This window comes from Orcinus orca, chromosome 19 (assembly GCF_937001465.1).
Source record: "Orcinus orca chromosome 19, mOrcOrc1.1, whole genome shotgun sequence".
Taxonomy (NCBI): Eukaryota; Metazoa; Chordata; class Mammalia; order Artiodactyla; family Delphinidae; genus Orcinus; species Orcinus orca.
This window is the reverse complement of record NC_064577.1, coordinates 13,747,191-13,768,566: the sequence shown is the minus strand read 5'-3', so window position 1 is coordinate 13,768,566 and position 21,376 is coordinate 13,747,191. Positions and strand designations below refer to the sequence as shown.

General features: G+C 52.3%; 2 protein-coding genes and 1 long non-coding RNA gene across 28 annotated transcripts in view; 2 read left to right on the top strand and 1 right to left on the bottom strand.

The window, feature by feature from the left end:
• The window catches only part of GAS7 (growth arrest specific 7), a 201,320-nt gene extending 194,749 nt beyond the window's left edge, over positions 1 to 6,571 (top strand). For 20 of the 22 annotated variants that reach the window (XR_004481842.2, XR_004481844.2, XR_004481849.2 and 17 more), the window contains one exon: positions 467 to 514. Coding sequence is in view for 2 of the 22 variants with exons in the window: in XM_033422858.2 (XP_033278749.1) it covers positions 467 to 580 (114 nt within the window). In the remaining 20 variants the exon portion in view is untranslated. Of the gene's footprint in view, positions 1 to 466 lie in introns of all 22 variants that reach the window. The other 2 variants (XM_033422858.2, XM_004266841.4) reach the window with 1 other exon arrangement.
• On the bottom strand, positions 4,638 to 17,124 carry LOC117200352 (uncharacterized). 5 transcript variants are annotated; one of them, XR_004481860.2, is made up of 3 exons: positions 16,984 to 17,124; positions 7,798 to 9,403; positions 4,638 to 7,062 (listed from the first exon to the last, which is right to left on the bottom strand). It is a non-coding gene; the product is annotated as an uncharacterized LOC117200352 (long non-coding RNA). The 5 variants fall into 5 exon arrangements; XR_004481852.2 differs by having other exon boundaries at positions 7,798 to 11,384; positions 16,984 to 17,122; XR_004481858.2 differs by having other exon boundaries at positions 7,798 to 9,400; positions 16,984 to 17,112.
• On the top strand, positions 10,765 to 16,985 carry RCVRN (recoverin). Its single transcript, XM_004266842.4, has 3 exons — positions 10,765 to 11,145; positions 13,540 to 13,651; positions 16,602 to 16,985. The coding sequence occupies exons 1-3, from the start codon at positions 10,765 to 10,767 to the stop codon at positions 16,715 to 16,717; spliced, it is 609 nt and encodes a 202-aa protein (XP_004266890.1). The 3' UTR covers positions 16,718 to 16,985.
• Positions 17,125 to 21,376: the final 4,252 nt, after the last annotated feature.

Genomic DNA, 21,376 nt, shown 5'->3' with positions numbered 1-21,376 from the left:
ACCCTGGATGTCCACGTGAATCCATCCCGAGTGCATCACATAGATGCGTCACGATAGTTAAAATAGCTGGAGATGTCCTTGCCTCCCCTGGCGAATTTCTTACGATGCTGGAACTATTCAAAACCTCTCAAGCCGACGTTCCATTTGACCTGTTCTCAGGTGGTAAATGTGGAGACTGATGGAAGGAGAAACAGGTCACAGACCCTTGGGCCACCTGCCCTTTCATCCACCCTGACGTCTGGAGGGTCACATGCACGAGGGAAAGCAGGGCAGAGGCCAGAGCTTCAGGCCCCCGGGTCTTCCAGCCCCTGCCACATCTGTCCCTCGCACGGGCCTCCCCGGGGCCTCACAGCCCTCTAGGGAGGCTGCTCTGACGGGCACGAGGGTGTAAGCAGCGTGGTTCAGAGGATATGTCCCTGGCTCGGCCGCTGCCTCTGAAGATATCCCTCTTCTCCATCCCTTGCAGACAGTCGAGCCTGTGGACCAACTGCTTCGAAAAGTGGACCCAGCCAAAGACAGGGAGCTGTGGGTCAGGGAGCACAAGACGGGCAACATCCGCCCCGTGGACATGGAGATCTAGACACACGGCCTGGGGGGTCCTGCCGAGGAGGGGCTGGGGTCCCACGCAGAGGAGGTGGCACTCCTGCCGGGGGGGGACCTGCTCCCAAGCGGGGCTGCCCTCCCACCCGCTCTCCTGGTCCACTGAGGAGAGGGGACAGTGAAGCCAGAAGGGCGGCCCGGATGGCCCCATGGGGAGCTCCCCAGTGTTCCCAGGCTGAGAAGATGGATCCACAGCCCTGCCCTTGTCTCCGAGGTTGAAGCCCCCCCAAGTCCCATGCCGTGCTTGCCACTCCGAGAACAAACCGAGGCTGGAACGTTGTGGTCCCTGCTGAGCACCAGAGAGGTCCCCTCCCCACCCAGAGCCAGCTGTGTCACACGCTCACGCCCCTGGAAGCCCCAAGGCCCTTCCTCCAGCCAGCCCGCTTGTCTCCAGGGCTTTGGAAGGGCGGGGGAGAGAGGTCTCTGTCTCCAAGCCAAGTGTCAGGATCAGAATCGTGGATAGAAGGCACCTTTCAGCTCAACAGCCCGCACCCAGAATCCTTTGCAGCAGCCCTCCCTCTTTGTTTTTCCCCATTGCATATTCTGGGAGCCCACATCCTGGCTCTTCTCTGCTACTTTTCATCACTGGGAGTCTTGGGAAGAATGCCTGCCTCCTGTTTTCCCAGACCGACCCTGCCTGCAGAGGTCAGGAGGGAACTACCTCATTCAGCAAATTCGCCCCAAGTTGGAGCATGGAATCGTGTTTCCTATTAGATCGGGCATCAATGTCACGTGCTGTCTCTGGGCAGCCCCGTCCACCCAGCCCACGGCCGCTTCCTCGGGTGAGCTCCCTCTTCCACCCTCGCTTGTCCTGGGGGCTGGGTCAGTCCCATGTTGGAGATGGGTTGGGGCAAGTGTCTATCGCCCCCCAGATGGCCCCACCTGCCTACGCACAGCGGGGTCGGGACCACCGTCTCGTGTATGGCTCTCACTGGCAGGCACTGTGCAGGCATCGCAGACTCTCGTAGCCGCAGTACGTGTCACCAGGCAGTCTGGCACCTTGGCCTCTCAGCTCCTGCACGTTTCAAATCCCCGCACGGAGCCCCTGCTTGGTGCTGCTACCCCCTTGCCCTTTGCCCACCTCCCCATTCCTGGGAGAGCCTGGTCTGAGTGTGACCTGGGAAGCTTTGGCACCGCCATCGGGTCCTCACTCATCACTTTCTCCCTTACGTGTTAAATCTTGAGAATCAGCTCGAGGCCACGGGAGGAAGAAAAGGGCTGAAGGAACCCGCACCCTGAGAACCCATCTTTCCTGTTAATCTTTCCCTTGATTACTTCGGATTCACAGGACTCACGTGTTTCTCGTGAGGGCAGAAGGTAACTCACTGGTCCTTCTCTCTGCCGTCCATGCTGGTAACCGATGACTTGTTATTCTTGACTCTTTTGGCACCTCTGCCTTTTGGGTCACTGTGGCGGCCTCGTAGTTACGGTAGAAAGAGGCCGTATAGCCTAAAGCAAACCAAGCTTTGCCAGTATTTTTATTGAAACATCCCAACCAGAAAGGTCAGCAGGAAGGCCTTCACCAACATGGAGGCCAGCAGGACGGATGTGTGTCTGGCATGGAGAACCGCTCCTGGTCTGAAGTTGGGCCATGACACCAGCTGCCAGTTTGGGGATTTCATTTCTTTGGTTTCTCTGTCAAAGATCGGTGCTAGTAGTAATTGCTTTGTGGCTTAGTAAACTAATTTGTGGGCGATTTCCCGACATTCAAAGCCAACAGCCTTGTCATTGACGCAGATACTTTGAGTGTGATATCGCTCGTTGATTTTGTTTTCTCATCCCCATCTGAGGATTCCGGAGTCTTCTGTGCTTCCCTGGGGCTCTCTTGCCTCTCTCAGGGTAGCCCAAGTTGGCCCCTTGTGGGCCAGTCTATTTTCTGAAGTCATTCTTTCCCCCTCATCCTTTTCCCTCGGTTTCGTTAGCCCTTCCACATCTTTTTTCTTTTTTCTTCCCTCCTTTATTCATTCATCAGGCATTTAGCTGAGCCTGGGCAATGTGCTAAGATCTAGGGACAAGCTATGGCCCTGTCATCCGGGAAGCCCACAGTCTCTTGTTTGGTATAGACTTGTCTTTTCTCCAGGGGTCTTGCAGGTCAGTAACTTTGGCATTCACATACAGGTACTCTCTGCAGAATTTAGGTTTGCAGAGACACTGTCTGTTGTGCTGATAGCTCTTCTTTCATTCGTTCCCTCATTCACTCATTCATTCATTTAATCGGCAGACACTTGGGGCAAGCCAGGCATTGTGCCGGTACTAGAAATGTAGCTGCGTACCAGACAGGCACTCCGCCCCCGGCCCCCCTCTATTCTCCATGTGGAAGGGGGATGTTTTCAGACCTTTCTGGGGAATGAGAAGCTTGCACCCCTTCCACATTTAACCCACTGGGAGCCTGTAATCATAATACAAACTACTGCCATGCGGCATTTACCCAGGGACAGAGAAACCAGGCAGCAACAAGAGTATAATCACCTGGTCCGCCAGACCCTCCATGGCTCATATCCAACTCAAAGTTCAGAGATATGTTTTAAATAATTCTTCTCACTTTACAAAGAGGAAGAATGAAGCCGGAGGACGGCCAGTGAGAGCCGTGAAATGAACAGCGAATTACAAGCAGGGCTGGAGTCCGTATGTTAACAGGGTTCCGCATGTGGGTGAAATCAGAGTTAGGATGAAGAGTCTGGAATACCTAAAAGCGCGCTTCAGAGGGACCCTCGGCCCCGGCGGTGGTTTGGGTTTGGGTTTGGGCTTTGGCGCGTAGGTTATAGGAGGGTCTGCCTGGCTTGATTCAGGGTGAGTCGCCCCAGGCCATCCTTGAGCACATCCGTTGTTCCATTTCTGAGGACAGGTGAGCCTCTTCTACCTGGGAGACACGGGTGCACTTCGTTTTGTCTGTGATAGCCCTGATTTTTTACAAAACAGTCTCTAAAACAAAAGTGAGTTGCCACGAAAACCTCCAGGAAAAGCTACTTGTTCCTCTCCATTTTTTTTTTCTCTTGCTTTTGATCAGTATTGCAAAGCCCTGGCCAGCTGAGCCACAGGGACGGCTGCCCCGAGGTTCTGCCCGTGGAACCGCCTTGGGCCTCCTTTCACTGGGGCTGATTAATGATCGAAGCAAACTCAGGAACCAGGGGTTTGTTTCTGTTCCCTTTGTGAAAACCAATCCATTACGAGATTAGGGGATGGGTGCAGAGAAATCCTGGTGGAGCCAAAGCCCCCTTCTTGGCAGTTCAAGCCATGAAATTCAAAGGACGTCAAAGACCTCAGCTTGTTTAAGTGATTTTACTTCCAGCTGTGAGTGGCCTTGACAAGGAGAGTTTAAACAGGATTCTGCAGACCTGCTGCTGACTATGTAGGTAGGGAAAGCCTCGGACAAATGTTAAGTGGGGCGCAGACCAGCGGCCGGCTTCCTTAGCCGGCATACTGTCTTATTTCCATAAACCTCCCCGCCCCTACAAGTCCCCCTGCCTTTTCTTTTTACAAGTTTATTGAGATCTTTGACGTTTGGTATCGGGGGTTCATTGACATACAGTATAATTCACCCTTTTGAAGTCTACAGTTCAGTGAATTTTGACAAAGGTACACAGCCTTGTAACCAGCACCGAAATCAACGTGGTATTTCCATCACTCCAGAACATCCCCTCAGGCTCCTTTGATGTCCATCCACTCCTCCCACCCCCAGCACCTGGTGACCACTGATGGATTTTCTGACCCTGCAGATTCGCCTTTTCTAGAATGTCGTAGAAGTGGAGCCACACTGCAGTAGCCTTAGAGTCTGGCCTCCGTCACTCGGCCCGTTGCCTCTGCGTCACCTTGTGGCTGGATGTCAGGAGCTTGTCCCCTTATATCTCCAAGTAGCAGTCCGTTGCATGGGTGCATCCTTGCTTTTAAAATGAGTTGTCTGCCCCCGAAGTTCCTGGCCTGGGGTCTTAAGCTCGTTTGCACGGCTACTTTCAGCCAGCGGCGCCCACGAGCGGTTCTTGGGGCTCACGCCTGCGTTTTCGGATCGTTTTAGGTTTTTGACAATGCAGAAAGCTGCTGGGGTCAGGGGGAGGGGGCGGGCAGGGTCTCCACTGCCCTCCATTTCCGCTGGCATCTCAGCTGGTAGTTCTGCTTGCTTCTGGGGACCCTCCCTTCAACTCGCCCAGTCCCTGCCATTTGGTGAGGGTTAGAGGGTGTGGAAGGTGGGTGGAGGGAGCGTGGATGAGAAGACAGGGAGCCCATCACCACCCTCTCCTGGATCTCTGTTCCTTCATCGGCAGACTGAAGGTGTTCGTTCTAGACGGTCTCCCAGGCCTCCTCCAGCTGCTGCGTTCTGTCTCCTCCCCTTGGCACCTCCAGTTTTGTACCCTGTGCCCACGTCATGCCCAATCTGTGTCCCGTCAGCACGGCTGTGCGTGATGTCACCTAACACCCTCATGAGAGGGATACCCAGGCGCTTCTCTGTTCAGACACAAAAACTTACGAGTTTCGTGAGCTGTTGAGAATGAGGTAGTTCCTCCTTGGACCCCTAAAGAAAGCAGAAGCCATTAATTTTCCTCCACCAAGTTTTGACACCATGTCCTGAAAGTCACTTCCAAGGAGCATAAACAGGCATGAAGACACGGCCCCCTCCCTTCAGGTGCTTGTCGCTGCCGGAACTTTGCTCACCTGGCCTGTGCCCTCACTGTACTGGATGGTGGCAGAGAGAGGGCCACACCCAGCTGACACTGGTCAGCTCTGGGCCTGACCCCCAAGGTAAGAACTCCTCCAGGCACATCCTGATCGTGCCCTGCTCAGTGAAAGTTGAGCCCCGGAAGGCAACCAGCACCTCTCCCAGCAAATGGAAGACATTCTTGGGTCCAGGCCAGGTGAAGGTATGGGCCATGGAACCCAAGTCACAGGGCCCCACGCTGCCAGGGACCACGAAAGACTTTCACACCATGAAAGTCATTCCTGTCGGGCCTTTCCTGAAAGTGAGGGACCCAACTCCCCTTTCCTGGTTTGGGTGAGACCGAGACAAGAGACAAAAACCAATGTTCCATTTCCCCTAACCCCCTAGATGCTGGGGCGTGGCTGTTGGGTGCCTTTGTTGGGAGGTGCCTCTGAGGGAAGAGGGGCTGTGATGAACTTGGATCTCTATGTGCTGTTCAGGGGAATTGACCCTTTGTGTCTGAGGGAAATTCCTAATGGGATTGCAGCGGTGGGATGCAGGGGGTCAGGCACATGCGTGCTCTCCTAGGGACAGTGTGACATGGGGATGAGGAAGGAAAGCATATGGTACCAGGGCAAGAGCACCGGACTGGCCCTGCTCTGCTGTCTCATTTGTCCCATAACCTGAAGTTAAGTCACATCCCCTCCCGGGACCCGTGTGTTACCGAGTGGAGTTGCTCCCCATCCGGCGCCACACGCGGCAGCAGACTGGCTCTCGGGACTGTGGCCTCCAGGCAGCCATGTGGACCCAGGGACAGTCATTCAAAGGGACACGAGCCATCCTTGGTGACAGGGGCCCCAAATTTGCATCTCTGCCCTTAGGAAGGAGATGAAGGGGGTGGGCAGCCCTTTCACAAACGAGCACATCAGCAAACCCCATGAAAGTGGAATTTTCTAACAGACTTGCTTGTTTGCTCTGTTTTCTGTAACTTTTGCTAAATACTTTATACATTTTTAACGTTAAACAGCGGTGTCTCCTCCAGCATTCCTCCTCCCAGAATGAATGTGTTTACTCCACACTGTATATCCTCCCATCCCCTGGCTGCCTAGATCAGTAAATAAAATTGATGTACTATAATTTATAAGTAACACTCTTGAAACTCTGATCCCTATGGAGGCTGTAATCCACCCTTCCCACCCTGTCCCCACCCCACCCGAGCCCCGTAATAGCATTTGTGTGTATTAATGCTGAAAAGTTAAATGTTTAAAGGGTTTAAATTTTGAAGGCGTTTGCTATATATAATTGTTCTGCATTATTATAAAGCATTTTCAGGAAGTTAAATGTTCTCTTTTTTTTTTTTCCTTCGGCGCTGTGTGTACACTTGAGATGCTTAGATTCATCCCATGTAAAATAAACTGTCCAGAGACACTGAGTCGTCCCACTGGGCAACCCTCTTCCCTGGAGGGCTGCCACACTCGCCTTTGTACAAATGGGCTCAGCGTTCCTCCCATACTCCCAGGCTTGGTTATAATTTTACCCCCGATGACTTAGCAGAGGGACAAAGGGCACCTGGGCATTGACCCCCCCCCACCCCCCGATGGGTATCACACTGTCAGACCCACACCCCTGGCCCCAGTCCCCTCCCCTGGAGACTTCTGTACCTGTGAACGGAAGAGGCTCCTGGCTGTTATTTCTTCTCTTACCCATCCATCCATCCATCCATCCAATAATTATTGAACACCACTGTATGTCAGACACTGCTCTCAGTACTGGGAACACATCAGTGATGAAAACAGATCAAGAACCCTGACCTCATGGAACTTATTTTCTAGCTGAAAGAGACAGAGTAATGAAATGATACAGTGTGTGTGAAGATGTTAGGTGTTATGGAGAAAGGGCGGGGGGCGGGGATGGGTAGTTTCAGGGGTGAGGGTGGGTGAGTTGCAACATGAAATAGGGTGATTGGGGTGGCCTCACTGAGAAGGTGACATTTGACCAAAGTCGAGGAGACCTGGGACTTTGAAGTCCCTCCCTGGGAGGAAGCCTGGCAGGTAGCTGGGGGAAGCATGTTCCAGGCAGAGGAGGTAGCCCCTGTAAGGGCCGGAGGCACCTAATGGTTTGAGGCCAGTGTGGCTGGAGGGCGGGGCGGGCAGACTCTGCAGAGCTTGGAAGGCCTTGCAAGGCCTAGGACTTTTACTCTGGGGGCGTGGGGTGGTCCAAGCCGGGTAGCGCGTGCAGCCTAATTTCCTTGCTGTGGGGCTCGCTAGGGGGGGTCAGGGGACCAGGGCAGCCATAACTCGGGCAGAGGGGATGGTGCCTGCAGGGGTGGCCACGTGGAGGTGGGGAGAATGCGCAGGTCCTGGCCGTGCCTTGAAAGTGGAGCCAGCACGATTTCGAGCCAGATTGAAGGGGGGGGTGACGGAAACAGAGGCGCTGGTGATGATGCCGAGGATGTCGGTCCAAGCAACCCGAAGGACGGATCGCTACTTACCGCAATGGGGACGCCCTTGGGAGGGGCGTTCCTTCCCATTCTCGGCCTCCCACCCGCCCTCTCCAAAGCCCCTTACCTCTCTGCTTCCTGGCCGGGGTCGAAGGGTCCGCTTGCCGTTCAGCTCACGCAGGGGAAGGTAGAGGAACGGGATGGGAGCTGGGGGACTCCCAGCTTGGGGTGGGACAGGGCCACCCTCTGGGAAGAGCCTGTGTCTTTCAGTGAAGGCCAGGCCGGGAGGGGGAGACACAGAGTCACTGGCCAGAGACGAGGCCTTCTCCCCAGTGGTCTTAGGGGTTTGGGGAGAGTTTATGGCCCCGGCTCAGACTTAACAAATCCGTTCACAATACATCATCCCCAACAACTTGTTTGGCTAAGGAGCATAAACTCTCCCTCTGATAGAAGATGTTTATTCAGGTTTTCAAACAAACCTCCAGGTCATGACCCCTCTCTCAGCAGCATCAACACAGCTGCCTGTGGTCCCCTCCCACGGTTGGGCCTCTCCTGGGCACAGCAACCTGAAGAATGTGGACAGTACCTGCTCCTTCCTCCTTGCCCTTGGGAAGGGCAGAGGGACTGGGGGAGCTCTGGCTGCCTTCTGTGTTAGGCCGGGGCCCTGCCTCCCTACCCGCCTCTTCCGTCGTCATGGCAACCCAGGTCCTCACCTTCAGAAATGCGGCTTCTTGAGCCCTCTGCTCAGGCCTTCTTGAGAAGGGAGGCGGCTGTAATGTCTTGAAAAGAGCCCTCAGTGGGGAGGCTGCCCTGGGCTTTCCTCCTGGCTTCGCCATTTGGCAACTGTGCGACACAGGCAGGTGGCATCCTTTTGGAGCTTGGTTTCTTCCTGTGACATCGGCCTCGCCTCACCTGCAGTCTCGGTGTGGATACCCAGGAGGCACTTCTAATCACCTCTCATGCCAGGTTCAGAGGCCAGGGTGAAGGCCTCTGGCCTCACTTTCATGGCCTGGCTTTTGTTTGTTTGTTTGTTTTTGAGTCCAGTGACTGTCCTGTTTCCAACTGCTCTGGAGAACAAATGCTGCAAGATAGTGAAAGTCTAGACAGAGAGAAAGGGCTCCTTTCAAGAAATGATATGCTGTCACAAACTGATGGGAAAAAATAATGACACACACATACGCACCCCACCCCCTAACATGAAGGCCTCCTGAGAAACACTCTGGACCCGCAGTGGGTGGGGTGGGCAGGAGGGAGAGGCCAGCACATCTGTGCCTGAACTTCCGGGACCTTTCTGAGCAACACCAGGGGAGGCTGGCAGGGGGCTTTCTCCCAGCAGCGGGGACCTGCTTTCCCCTGCCATTAGCCTGTTATGAAATAGGATAAAAACCCCGACTCACCCGCCTAGACGCTGTGGGCTTTGTTCTTTGTAGTTACCACCCCTGGACAAAGAAGAGACATCTCTCCCGTCCAAGACGGCGATTCTGGGGTTCCAGGCGTTACGCCCAGCCAAGCCAGGGCGCCACCGACCTCTCCTTTGGGTGATGCAATTTCAGGTGTAAACCTACTCACGAGGGCTCTTCCCTGTGGCCTGTTCTGCTGACCGAGCTGACCGCAGCGGTGGACGCCTCCCCTGGTGGAGCTCCCTGTCCCCTGCTTGTCCAGTCACTCACTCAACAAGCATGTTGTCTGCCAGCTCCTGGCACCAGGCTTGGTTGCAAACTGATGACCTGCTGCTGAAACGGAGCCACAGATAAGTTATATTTATCCCACCCTATGTTTTTGAAAATTTTTGAAAATTTGGAAATCACTCTTAAAGTTTGGAAATTGCAGATTTCCAATTTTTCCAAATTTCCAAATTGCAATTTTCAAACCTGAAAATCTGATTTCTGGATTTCTTTTGGCTTACCAAAAAATCTAGTAACACCAGGCCATAATCCCATCTGACCACGTTCAAATGGAGTCAAACACCGGCAGCCCCTGCCATGCAGGCGTGGGCCTCACCATGCCTACTGCCTCCCTGACCCCCGGCTTCACTCACACACTCCACTTGCTGGCCCCTGTAAGCAGTTTAGTTTTTGATCCCTGTCATAGAAGAAGAATGGCAAAAACTAACATGCGTTCAGCTCTTACTACGTGCCAGGCTCTATTCTAAATGCATTGCACGTATTAACTCGTTTCAGCCTCACAATAACAGTGGGAGAGATGCTATTATCATGCCTGTTCACTCAAAGAATAGTCACTGAGGGCCCAAACCCGCCAGATACCCTTCTGTCGATGGAGATGCAGCGGGCAACAAAACAGACAGAATCCCCGCCTTCATGGCGCTTTCATTCTGGTGCGATCCCAGGCAGCAGGCAGAATACGTAAACAGTAAGTCAGAAGGTGCACGGGCGATCAAGGAAGAGCAGTCAAGCAGGATAAACAGCCTGACGGTTGGGGTGCTCTTGTTGACAGAATGGTCACTATAGGCCTGGCTGAGAAGGCGGCATTTAAGGAAAGCCGTGAAGGAGGTGAAAGATTAGGGGAAGAGAATTCTAGGCAGAGAGACGTTAAGAAACGCACCTGGGGTCACACAGCTAGTGAATTGCAAAGCTGAGATTTGAACCTGGGCTGCTTCCAGAGCCTGGCTCCTGACCCCTGCATTACAGGGCCATCCCTGTCGCTGAGACCCTCAGATGTAGGGCAGAAGGCAGGCAGGGAACATCGTTGCTCTTAGAGAGCTAGAGCTGGTGGGCTAAGTTGGCGCAGGGATGGGTGAGGGGCAGTGGGAAAGGCCTCGGCTCAAGGCTTTGGCTCTGAAGATTCGGATCACCTGTCCTATCCTCCCAGAAGGCCAAGAGGGATTGACCTCCTGCTGTCAGCTCTTTATTTTAATCTCAGGGGGCTTCCGGGAGCTCATCTCCCCACTCAAGCTCCGGGCCCCTCCTCCCTCCAAGTACAGGGGTGAACCAGCCACAAATCCTCCTAATCCACCAGCATCTCAGGGTGCAACCGCCTCCAGCAGCACCCAGCTAGGCAGCCCGGAGACCCCATTCCTCCCACACACCCACCCACCCAGCGGCAACAGACCGGCTGGGCCCACACCTGCTCACCCATGGGGAACAGCAAAAGCGGAGCCCTGTCCAAGGAGATCCTGGAGGAGCTGCAGCTGAACACCAGGTTCACAGAGGAAGAGCTGAGTACCTGGTACCAGTCCTTCCTGAAGGAGTGCCCCAGTGGCCGCATCACCCGGCAGGAGTTCCAGACCATCTACTCCAAGTTCTTCCCTGACGCCGACCCCAAGGCCTACGCCCAGCACGTGTTCCGCAGCTTCGATGCCAACAGCGATGGCACCTTGGACTTCAAGGAGTATGTCATCGCCCTGCACATGACCAGCATGTGCAAGACCAACCAGAAGCTGGAGTGGGCCTTCTCCCTCTACGATGTAGATGGCAATGGCAGCATCAGCAAGAACGAAGTGCTGGAGATCGTCACGGTCAGTGGCAGCCTCTGCGCTCCCGGCTCAGCTCCCGGCTGGGCTGCACAGGGCTCACCCGGGATCAGGACCCCCTGCTGCTGCTTCCGCACAGGGGGCCCGGCTGGGGGCGGGGCTGGAGGGGGGAGTGGGGACCCGGGCTTTGGGAGTCAGTGGCTCTGACAGCGTGGCCAGGAGGGGTCTCCAATAGACCAGTATTAATAGAGGTCTGGGCGCGTTCCCACAGCTTCACTTTCCTCCTAAAGAAGAAGAATCTGGGTATTTCCTACTATTTACCTTTATTGTTTCCCTCTTTCCCTCCCACCTTCCTTCCTTTCTTCATTAAAATGTCCTTCAAAACCTTCCACAGGACGTACTCAGATTCTTTCACAAGTCATTATATATATAAATATAAATATAAATATAAATATAAATATATATATAGCCCCAGGGCTTGTGGGATCTTAGTTCCCCAACCAGGGATTGAACCCAGGGCCATGGCAGTGGAAGCACGGAGTCCTAACCACTGGACCGCCAAGGAAGTCCCTCACAAGTCATTTTAAAGACACATGTTTCAAATACATTGGCCCAGGATAAGTATATCCGATAAGATTTTTAGATGTCTGAAAAAGAGTTTCATTTAATATATAAGGAATTCATGCAACTTAGAAACCTACACAAAAGAAAATAAAAATCGCCTTTAATTTCATTATCCAGAGAAGACTACTGTCAACATATGGGCATATACCTTTCCAGTCCTCTCTGTAGATTTAAAAATAATTTTAGAACTATGACATATTCACATATGGTTTTTAGTATACTTTTTTCAGCCACTATTTTATTATGAATGTTTTCAATATCAAACTGTTTTTAATAGCTGCTTAGAATTCCATCTTATGGACATGCCATAAAATTATTTAACCATCCCTATATTTTTGGACAATGAAGACGCTTCTGTTTTTTCCTATTATATCATTTCTATTTCCCTTCATTTAGTATCGTTTTACAGGATCTTTTTTTTGGCCCCACTACCCCATGCCACTAGCTTTATTTCTCTAATTCCATTCCTGTTAAGAGAGAGAATGTTTTTCCTATTTTATATAATTTTGGATGCATTTGCAATCCTGCTTTCATTTGCACAGTTCTTCCACCCTTATTAGGAGAAACCATAAATAAAATAGCTAAGCATGCAGCTTGTGGTAAGTGGACTCTGCTTGGCCTCCCATTAGGGGCAGGTGTGTGTGGGAACCTCGCTGGCCTCTGGCTCAGGACAGACGGAGGAGTTAAGGGAGCCACTGCACTTCAGCGCCGGGAACCTCTGAGCTCCGGGCGCTGTGAGCAAGGCTGCTGCCCCGGCTGCCGGGTTTGGTTTCCTTGCTTCTCTTGTTGCGGCACAGGGGCTGAGAGGGCTTCTAAAGCTGCTGACCCCCCAGGGTAATTTCACAGGCGATACTGCCCCTGCCTGGCTGGCTCCCCGATGTCCCCAAGGCCTGGTGGGATCCTAGCAACCTGGAGCTGAAAGGGCACATCGAGACCACCTTGTCCCCTTCCCTGATCACAGGTCGGGAGGCACCTCCTTCTTTGCTGGATATTGTCCATCCAACTCCTTTATTAATGAGACTAGAGGGAGGTGAGACAGATCCTTGAGCTTTAGGCTAAATCTCTCTGTGGATCCCTCCCTGAGCAGGCGGGTAACTGAGGGGCTTCCCGAGACCTTCCCCAGCGCCTCGAACGCTCTCCAAGACATTCCAGAATGGCACGCGATGCAAGTACAGAGGTTCTGGAACCAAACGTGCCTGGGTTAGAATCTCCACTCTTCTGCTTCTGGCTGGGTGACTTCTAACAAGTTAGTTAACTCAGTTTCTTCCTCTGTGAAACGGGGCCAATAACCCCCACCTCATAAACTTGTCATGAGTCTACAGGTAAAAAGCGCCTAGAAAAGTGGCACACGTTAATCACCTGACAAATATTAGCCCTTACAACCAAGGTACCACCTGGACCCAGAAGAGGCCATTTGATATTCTAAAACTTCTGGGGAGTGGGGTTAAAGGTACCAGTTCCCAAACTGCAGCCTCGGGGCTGCTATGGGATTATCACCAGAAAGTTTTTGATTCTTATTATTTTCTTAATAAGATGAAAGTCATATGTCTACAGGGGCAGGAAATTCAAACCGTGCAGAAAGGGACAAAATAAGAAGGGAAAGCCGTCTTCACCCCTCCCCCACATTCCCTGTCCCTTCTGAGGATCTCAGAAGTACAGATGCCCCTTCCCCACCCCCAGGAACTTGGATTCAGTAGGGCGGGCTGGGGCCTGAGCATCTGCATTTTAACCTCTGCTGTGGGGCATCCTGGTAAGCGACATGGGTTCCCCCAGAATTACTCCCTCTCATGGGTTCTCCCTCTTGATTTGGTGTAGGCTATTTTCAAGATGATCAATCCTGAGGATGTGAAGTGTCTTCCGGAAGATGAGAACACCCCGGAGAAGCGAGCTGAGAAGATCTGGGGGTTCTTTGGCAAGAAGGATGATGGTGAATTACTTCTCCTTCCTAGCCTTTGATTTCACAGTCATGGGCTGTGTCCTAGAGATCCCAGCAAGATTGACCCTTCCGAGTCCAGTGCCCACGCAGGACCGAGGACCCCTCCTCCTGCTGCGGGGCTGTCGGAAGGGCTTCTGTGGGGACTTGCGCAGAATGGTCAGTGGGCAGTTGTGGGACCCCTCTGGAGCTGATGGGAAATGGCACCAGATCCCACCGCTCATAAAACTCCATCCCTGCCTGAGATCTCTGGGGGGAGGGGGAAGGCTCTAAATGATGGTGTGCTTTGGAAGAAAAAAACATCTTTTGTTATGACAGGGTTAACCCACGTTGAAGGAATAGTAAAACGTCAAGGCAACAGCCCATTAGCAGTTTGTATGCAAACATGCAAACGGCAAGTTTAGAGGCTTTGCAAAGCAAACCACTTTCTTTTCCAATGGAGTGCCTGTTGTTTTTAGACACTTTGGTTTACTTGTTTACAAAAATGCCTTCTGCACGGTTGGGACAGGGTAAACCTCACTTCAGAATAATCTGAAAGCATGGAGTCCCAAGTAAGTGGGATCCCAATTTACATGGTTTTTCCTTTAGGAAGTTAGTTTGGGTCCCTTGAGAAGCATGGCCAGATGGGATTAGAGTTCAATTAGATTTCAAGAGATTGATGGGGGGAAGGCGTATGAGGGAAAATGAGGAGGGGTCTGGAAGAGGCAGGGATAAGCCATCAGACTGCAAAGCAGATGAAACGTTTATGCGCAGAGGCAAGGAAAGCAGGTTGGGTAAGAAAAGTCTTAGACTGCAGTGCTGGGCTAGGACAGTCTTGGCAAAGCTGAGGGGGTGTCCTCAAGCCCCCTTCTTCCAGGAGCTGGCCTGTCTTGGCTCCCTGCCCTGTTCGGTCTGGCTGGGAGCAGCCTGTGGGGAGTACGGCCTTGCATTGTAAGCGGAGATGGATTCCACAACTGGGCAGTGAGGGCTGCTGGTGCATGAGGCCCATGTCCAACTTGGGAAAGACACAGGAGAGGGGCTGGTGTCAGATGGGGGCTGCAAGCTTGAATGACCACAGGGGCTGTGATGATGAACGAGAGAGAAGTGGACAGAGGCCCTACTAAGTGATAGATAGGGACTGGCGAACAGTGTGGGGCGTGAGGGCCTGTCTGGTCTTACGGCCTCTGGTCAATTGTTGCCACGCTGGAATACAGCGCCACTGGGGCCCCACCATCTGATTTGTTCAGAAGAGAGGCCAGCAATCGAGATGTTTAAAATCCGAAGTGCCTCAATTGATGAAACACTGCGTGGCCCAAACAAATCTGAGGAACCGGTATTGGCCCCTTTTGTGATCTCTGGGGCAGTCTCTTCCCAAGGTTCCCGGGCACAGGCCTGAGCAGGCTGTTCAATAAGGACCCTGCTAATCTGCGGTCTAGGAAGAAGGCAGATTAGCAACCAGATCTTTGACGTTAGGGCCAGAACTAGGGCGAGGCAAGGGAGGTGCCCTGGCACAAAATTTAAGGAGGCACCATTCTCAGGTGCCAGCCCTGTGCTCGCAGGACCCTAAAAGTGAGAGCCTCCTTAAATTCTGGAGGGTAGGCCCCTCCCTTGCCTCACTCAGATGTCACCTCCCCTTTGAGCGCACCTTTTCTGGGACGCAGACTGGTGGCACCTTACCCCACTGGCTCTTTCACCTGCTTCATGACCCCCTTCTGGGTCTGCCATGTGCTGAGTCCCTTGTTCTGCTACGTGCTAAACTGCAAACTGACCCAGGTGAAACTCACAGGGAGGCTGAGACAGTACTGCTACCACGTGATTTGTGTTTTCACATGGCCCATCTGGAGACAACGCCTCACTCCTAGGAGGAGTTTCAAGCTATGTGTGAGGCTGATAGAGCAGCTGGGACTTCTTCTTCTTTTTTTTTTTTTTTATAAATTTATTTATTTATTTTTGGCTGCATTGGTTCTTTGTTGGTGCGCGCGGGCTTTCTCCAGTTGCCGCGAGCGGGGCCTACTATTCATTGCGGTGCCCGGGCTTCTCAAGGCAGTGGCTTCTCTTTGTTGCAGAGCACGGGCTCTAGGTATGCGGGCTTCAGTAGTTGTGGCTCCCGGGCACAGACTCAATAGTTGTGGCGCACGGGCTTAGTTGCTCCGCGGCATGTGGGATCTTCCCGGACCGGGGCTCGAACCCACGTCCCCTGCATTGGCAGGCAGATTCTTAACCACTACACCACCAGGGAAGTCGGCGGCTGGGACTTTAAAACCCAAATGTCACCATCCTGACCTGCACAGGGAACCAGGCTGGATCCTAATCCAGGAAGGATTAAGGTTGCCGGAAAGGCCTGGAACATAAGCCAATGGCGAAACCCAAATAGCTCAGCCAAGCTTTATTGAGCACCTACTACGTGCAGGACTATGAGCATAGCCATGAGCAGGAAGGAACAGCTGCCTCGTTCTAGGGTCATTTCTACAGGTGACTGTCTCCATCAGACACACAGTTTCCTGGGCCAGGGGATATTATCTCACTCCTTTCCACGCCATACCCTGCCCTCTGCCCCCTGCAATGACCTCAGCCCCAAACACAGTGACTCTGGCACAGAGGAAGGGCTTAGTGAGTGCATTTCACTGGATAGAACTGAATTCAATAGCTGGGGACAAGGATCTCTCTTGTCCTAAATGGGAAGGTAGATCACGGATGGCAGAGACGCCTAGGAAAGGATCACCAGCCAATCAGAAGACACACAGCACACTTCCTCGAGGCCCGGCAGTGCCTGAACTTAACCCTCTTGTTGCTGGTTCCTGGGGAGGTCCAGGGGTCCTAGGGTGGAGTCAGGGGTGGGGTTACCCTCCGGGGCACTGAGACTCAGTATTTTCATAATAGATCCATCCGTACTGGGTATGCTGGCCGACGTCAGCTTTATCGCAGCCTATCCTGACTGTAGTAATTTCTTCCCCCCTGTGCACAGATAAACTTACAGAGAAAGAGTTCATCGAGGGAACCCTAGCCAATATGGAAATTCTACGACTGATCCAATTTGAGCCGCAAAAAGTGAAGGAGAAGCTTAAGGAAAAGAAACCCTAACGTCAACTGCTCAGGTCTCCTCCCCGTCCCCCACGCCCCAACGTAAACACGCACGTGCACACGCGCCCCCGGGGGGCGGGAGAGCCTCCAACCCGCAGCACATTAACCCCGCAGCACGGCTTCCTGCCAAACTGAAGCGTCTTTAGCAATTCACCAAGTCCCAACCACTATACCTGCCTGCCTCCCCTCCCCCTGCCCGCCAGCCCAGGCTTCCGCAGTAATCCCAGGATTAGGTCACAGGAGGCCTAAATATCCCCACCCCGTACCGTGTAAGCTCCTTTGTGGATTGTTGGGTAAGCCGGTTCCAATAAATGCAAGAGGAGCCGGGAACATAGCTGACTGGTCATTCTCAAACTGGAAGAAGAAATTTCTGTCGGCTCAGCCTCAAAGACAAGGATGTGTCGCAGCCGTAGGCCAGGGTGCGGGGACTGTGGTGCTGAAGGAGAGACAGCACAGCCCTGTTCTCGTGCAACTCAGGGCGCAGAGGAGACCACAGACCTTTAAGGAGTCGGTTGAGGTGGTGAGGTTACCATGGAGACACGCAAAGCACTGTGGGAAGACAATGGGAGGGGCCGACTTGCCCAGAGATGGGGAAGGTGTTCCTCATGAAGAGGCATTTCAATTAAGACCCAGTGGACTGCCGTGGGGGAAGGGTGGTGGTGGGGAAGCAGTGTGTCTCAGAGACCCTGAGGCAGGAATGAGCTTTTCGAGTTCTAGGGCCCTGAGAAGGCCAGTGTAGCCAGAGAGCAGAGAGGGAGAGCGGATTGTGAGGTAAGCCTCCAAAGCAGACAGGGGCCAGCGCATGCAAGGCCTTCCCTGCAGCCCAGGGGAGGTGAGGGTGGTGGGTACCGTGTGAGGTTTCAAGTAGGAGGGATTTCTGTTTGTAAGAGGACCCTCTGGCAGGGCAGAAATAAATCAGAGGGGCAAGCCCGAGGCCTGGAGATCACACTCTTACAGTCGCCCAGGTGGCCTGGGCCAGGGGAACAGCAGTGGGATGAAGAGAATGGGACCTGCTCGGGAGATATTTAGGAGGTAGAATCCACCTGACTGGTACAGGGGAGGAGGGAGGAGCAAGGATGGCAGCCAGGTTTGTGGCTTGGGTGCCGGGTGAGTGGTGATGTCATCCACCGAGATGGGAAACACCAGGGAGAGATGCTGGTTTCAGGAGATAATGACAAGTTCAGTTTTGATACGCTGCAAGGTGAAGAGAGATGGCCCTGAGGCCCCTATTTTTAGGGACAAGGAAAAGGAGACGCGGAGACGGCAAGCAGGTCGCCCAGGGTCAGCTAATGAGCAGATGCCAGGCCAGCACTGCCCACTGGCCCACACTGCCTTATCAGAGCTCTAGGGCCTGGAACACCTCAGAGCTCCACTGGCGGGTTCTTGAGAGCATTGTGTCCAGTTTTGAAAGTTCATTTATTCTCCAGGCCTAAGTTCCAAGATGAGGTTAGAAAAATGCAGGACATGCAGATGTCCTGGACACTGGAGCAACCTGTGTGCAACGCTCTGAGGCTGGGGCGTCTCCATCTGCTGGTGTGGAGGGATCACCCCAGCTTTAGCAACAGCAATGGCACAATCACCGCCGCCAGAAAGTGCCACTCTTTGTGGAGGGCGAACTGGAGGGTCATCATAACACTTACGGACGGAGCGTTTCCTATGGGCCTGGCATCCTGCTGGAGGCTCGGCATTATTTCACCGATGGAGGTGTTATTATCCCCATAGTGTAGATGAGGACACCAAGGCCACCAAGTAAGAGTAGGATTTGGTACTCAAACAGGAGTCCCTTTGATTACACCAGGCTGCCTCAACAGTTTTCACCTGGACATGACAGGACAGAGAATTCTGGGATTGTACAGCATCGGAGCTGGAAGTGAGAGGGGGCTACACAGCATCTGGTCCAGTGGTTCTGGGGGGAGGACAGTAATAACCTGCCCAAGATACCCCTCCAGTATCAGACATAGCGGGCCACCCAGGAGCCATGTGGGAGGGAGACGAAAGACCCAGGGTGGTCTAGGGACAGAACCAAAGGGCTCAATGCCTCACTCCAGTGCTCTTTCCACACACACTGCCCTCCATGACTCAATCTGGTTGATTGGGGTGTGAAGTTGGGAGCTTTTCACTTCTCTCTGAGGTCAAGGTATCCTTGTCACTTGAGTCTAAAAGGATAGACACTGCATAATAACCTTGTTGGTTTGTGGTTCAACAAGAGACATAAAGGGGCCACTGGACCTTCTGTTGGCCAATGGAGGACCCAAGGGTCATAACCTAATTAGCACATCTTCTGTTAGCTTGGGGTGGCAGGGCCACTTGGGCTGGGATCCTGTACAGCTCTAGGGCACCCTGTGGGGAAGACGCTAAGAGAACTTAGAGGCAGTGTAAAGTCCGACTTGACTGAAGAGAAGAGAAGGAGGTAGGGGTGGTAATGAGCTATGTCATCAAGACTCTTCCAGATGCAAGGAACGGAAGACCCAACACCAGTTGCTGTGGCACAAATATTATTGACTCATATAACTGAAATTCCAGGAGTAGCACCAACTTTAAGGTCAGGCTTAATCCAGGGGCTCCAGCAAGGTCTCAGGGCTCTTCCTCCATCTCCTGGTTCTGCTCACTGCTGTGGAGTCTCCATTGCCAGCCAGGCTTTTCCCCCAAGAGGGCTACCAGCAGATCCAGGCTTACTTCTTTGTGGTTCCAATTTCAGCAAGAAAGAAAAAATGCTTTTTTTGTCAAGAGTCCCAGGACTGTCTTTCACTGGCTCTGATTGGTTCTATGTCCATCCCTGACCCAATATCTGGTGCCAGGAGGATGTCATGCTCAGACTGGCCAAGCAGATTTTCATGCCCATCCTTGGGGCTGAGGATAGAGTTGGAATGACTCAAACTTCAAGGACTGAGAGTGGGAGATGTGTGATTTCCAAAAGGAAAATTTTGGTGCTGTTAGTATAAGAGGGGTGGGTTGTAAAAATAGATGTCCACTATAGAGACTTTGTGGAGGTCACTTCACATCTCTGAACTTCTGCTTCCTCATGTACATGGAAACTCAAGGGCAGAAACAAGCTCGTCAAGAACAATAACCCAAACTGCTCTCACAGGGTCCCAGCCTCTTGTGCAGTGGCCCTTGGGCATTTCTTAGCATCCCCAGGAGGCACCCCAGACAGATTCATCAATAGGTCCCTCAGTGCCAGGTACCATTGCTGCCACTGGTCACATTTCCACCACAGCCAAGGCTACAGTGCTTCTGATGTGTCCAAGCTGTGTGCTGGGCTGCTGGTGTGCTTTCTGGTCCCACCAGCCATCGATGTTTCTAGAAAGTGTTCCAGGTGATTGCAAAGCCAGGATTGAGACCCATGAGGCTGGATCTTTAAGGCAACAGCAAAGTGAATGATCTAGGGAGTGGTCTAGAAGAAGGCAGACACTTGCCTTCCACCCTTTTGACCTCTGACCTCTGCTTCTCTCTCCGACCTCTCTGCCCACTCTTCTCGGTCCCTGAGACAATAGACCACCCAGGTTCCCAGGCTTAATACAGCAGCTCTTTTTCCCACTTCTGGCCAGGAACAGTGCACCAGATTCTCCAGGGGCAGAGACCTTCAGCTCCAGTGTGAAACCAATGTAAAAGAATCAACAAATCAAATTAAATAAACTTATGTTAATCATTAGCAGAACAAGAGCAAGCAGCAGTGTGTGTGTGTGGTGTGTGTGTGTGCCACCTCATGTGTGGAGTGAGCGGGGAGGGCATACTTACAAGTGCTTGAAAAAAAGTTCCTTCTACTAGTGGCCGGGTCCTGGGTAACTGACCCTCGACAGCATCTGATGCTCCCAAGACGCTTCTGTCTCGTCTCCTTTGATGAATGTGTTCTGAACCTGCTCTGAACTGGCTCTGCTGGATACTAGCTGGGAATACGACACGGCCCTGCTTTCTAGGTGCTAATGGGTTGATGAGAAACGGCAGAGATTTTTGCAGAAAGGAAAAAGTAGGACATATATTTTAATGACTGAATTGTGGACAATCTGGACACCAAAAAACAAACCTTTGCTTTGTTACGTACTTGCCTAATGTCATTGCTTCAGTTTCCCCTGTTGCACAGCAGAGCCAGGACTGGGGGGAGGGGAAGATGGGCACCGGCCTCAGGTGCGAAATTGAAGGTAAGCGACAAAAAGCTCAGTGGTCAAGATAAATAATATTTTCATGCAATTGTTTAAAAATGAAAATTAATGTTAAAACGTCCATGATGAGCAAAATATCAAAATTGTATATAGTCAGGACCAGACCCTTTATTTGCATCTCATGGCCTCACTTACTTCACCCTCATCCCAGCCTTGGTTCCAATGAAATGTCATTTTTATAAATGGCCCGTGGGCTGTAGCTTGCAGATTTGACTTTTTTTAATATTGCATTAAAATATTACTTATCTTGACGACTGTGGGTTTTTAGTACTCTCTTAAATTTTGCACCTGAACTGAGGTCTGCTTGCCTCACCCTGGTCTCTGTCCTGCTGCAAAGTGTCCTTGACAATGGAGTTGCCAGGTGAAACACAGGATGTGCAGTGGATTTGGATTTCACGTAAAGTATATCCCGTGGGATATACTTAGACAATAATAATATTCATTTATCCAAAATTCAAATTTAACTGAGAATTGTGGATTTTTTTAACATCTTTATTGG

Coding starts and splice junctions, on each gene's coding strand:
- RCVRN (XM_004266842.4), top strand. CDS start 10,765: ATGGGGAACAGCAAAAGCGGAGCCCTGTCCAAGGAGATCCTGGAGGAG. Junction 11,146..13,539: donor AAGTGCTGGAGATCGTCACG/GTCAGTGGCAGC, acceptor GATTTGGTGTAG/GCTATTTTCAAGATGATCAA. Junction 13,652..16,601: donor CTTTGGCAAGAAGGATGATG/GTGAATTACTTC, acceptor CCCTGTGCACAG/ATAAACTTACAGAGAAAGAG.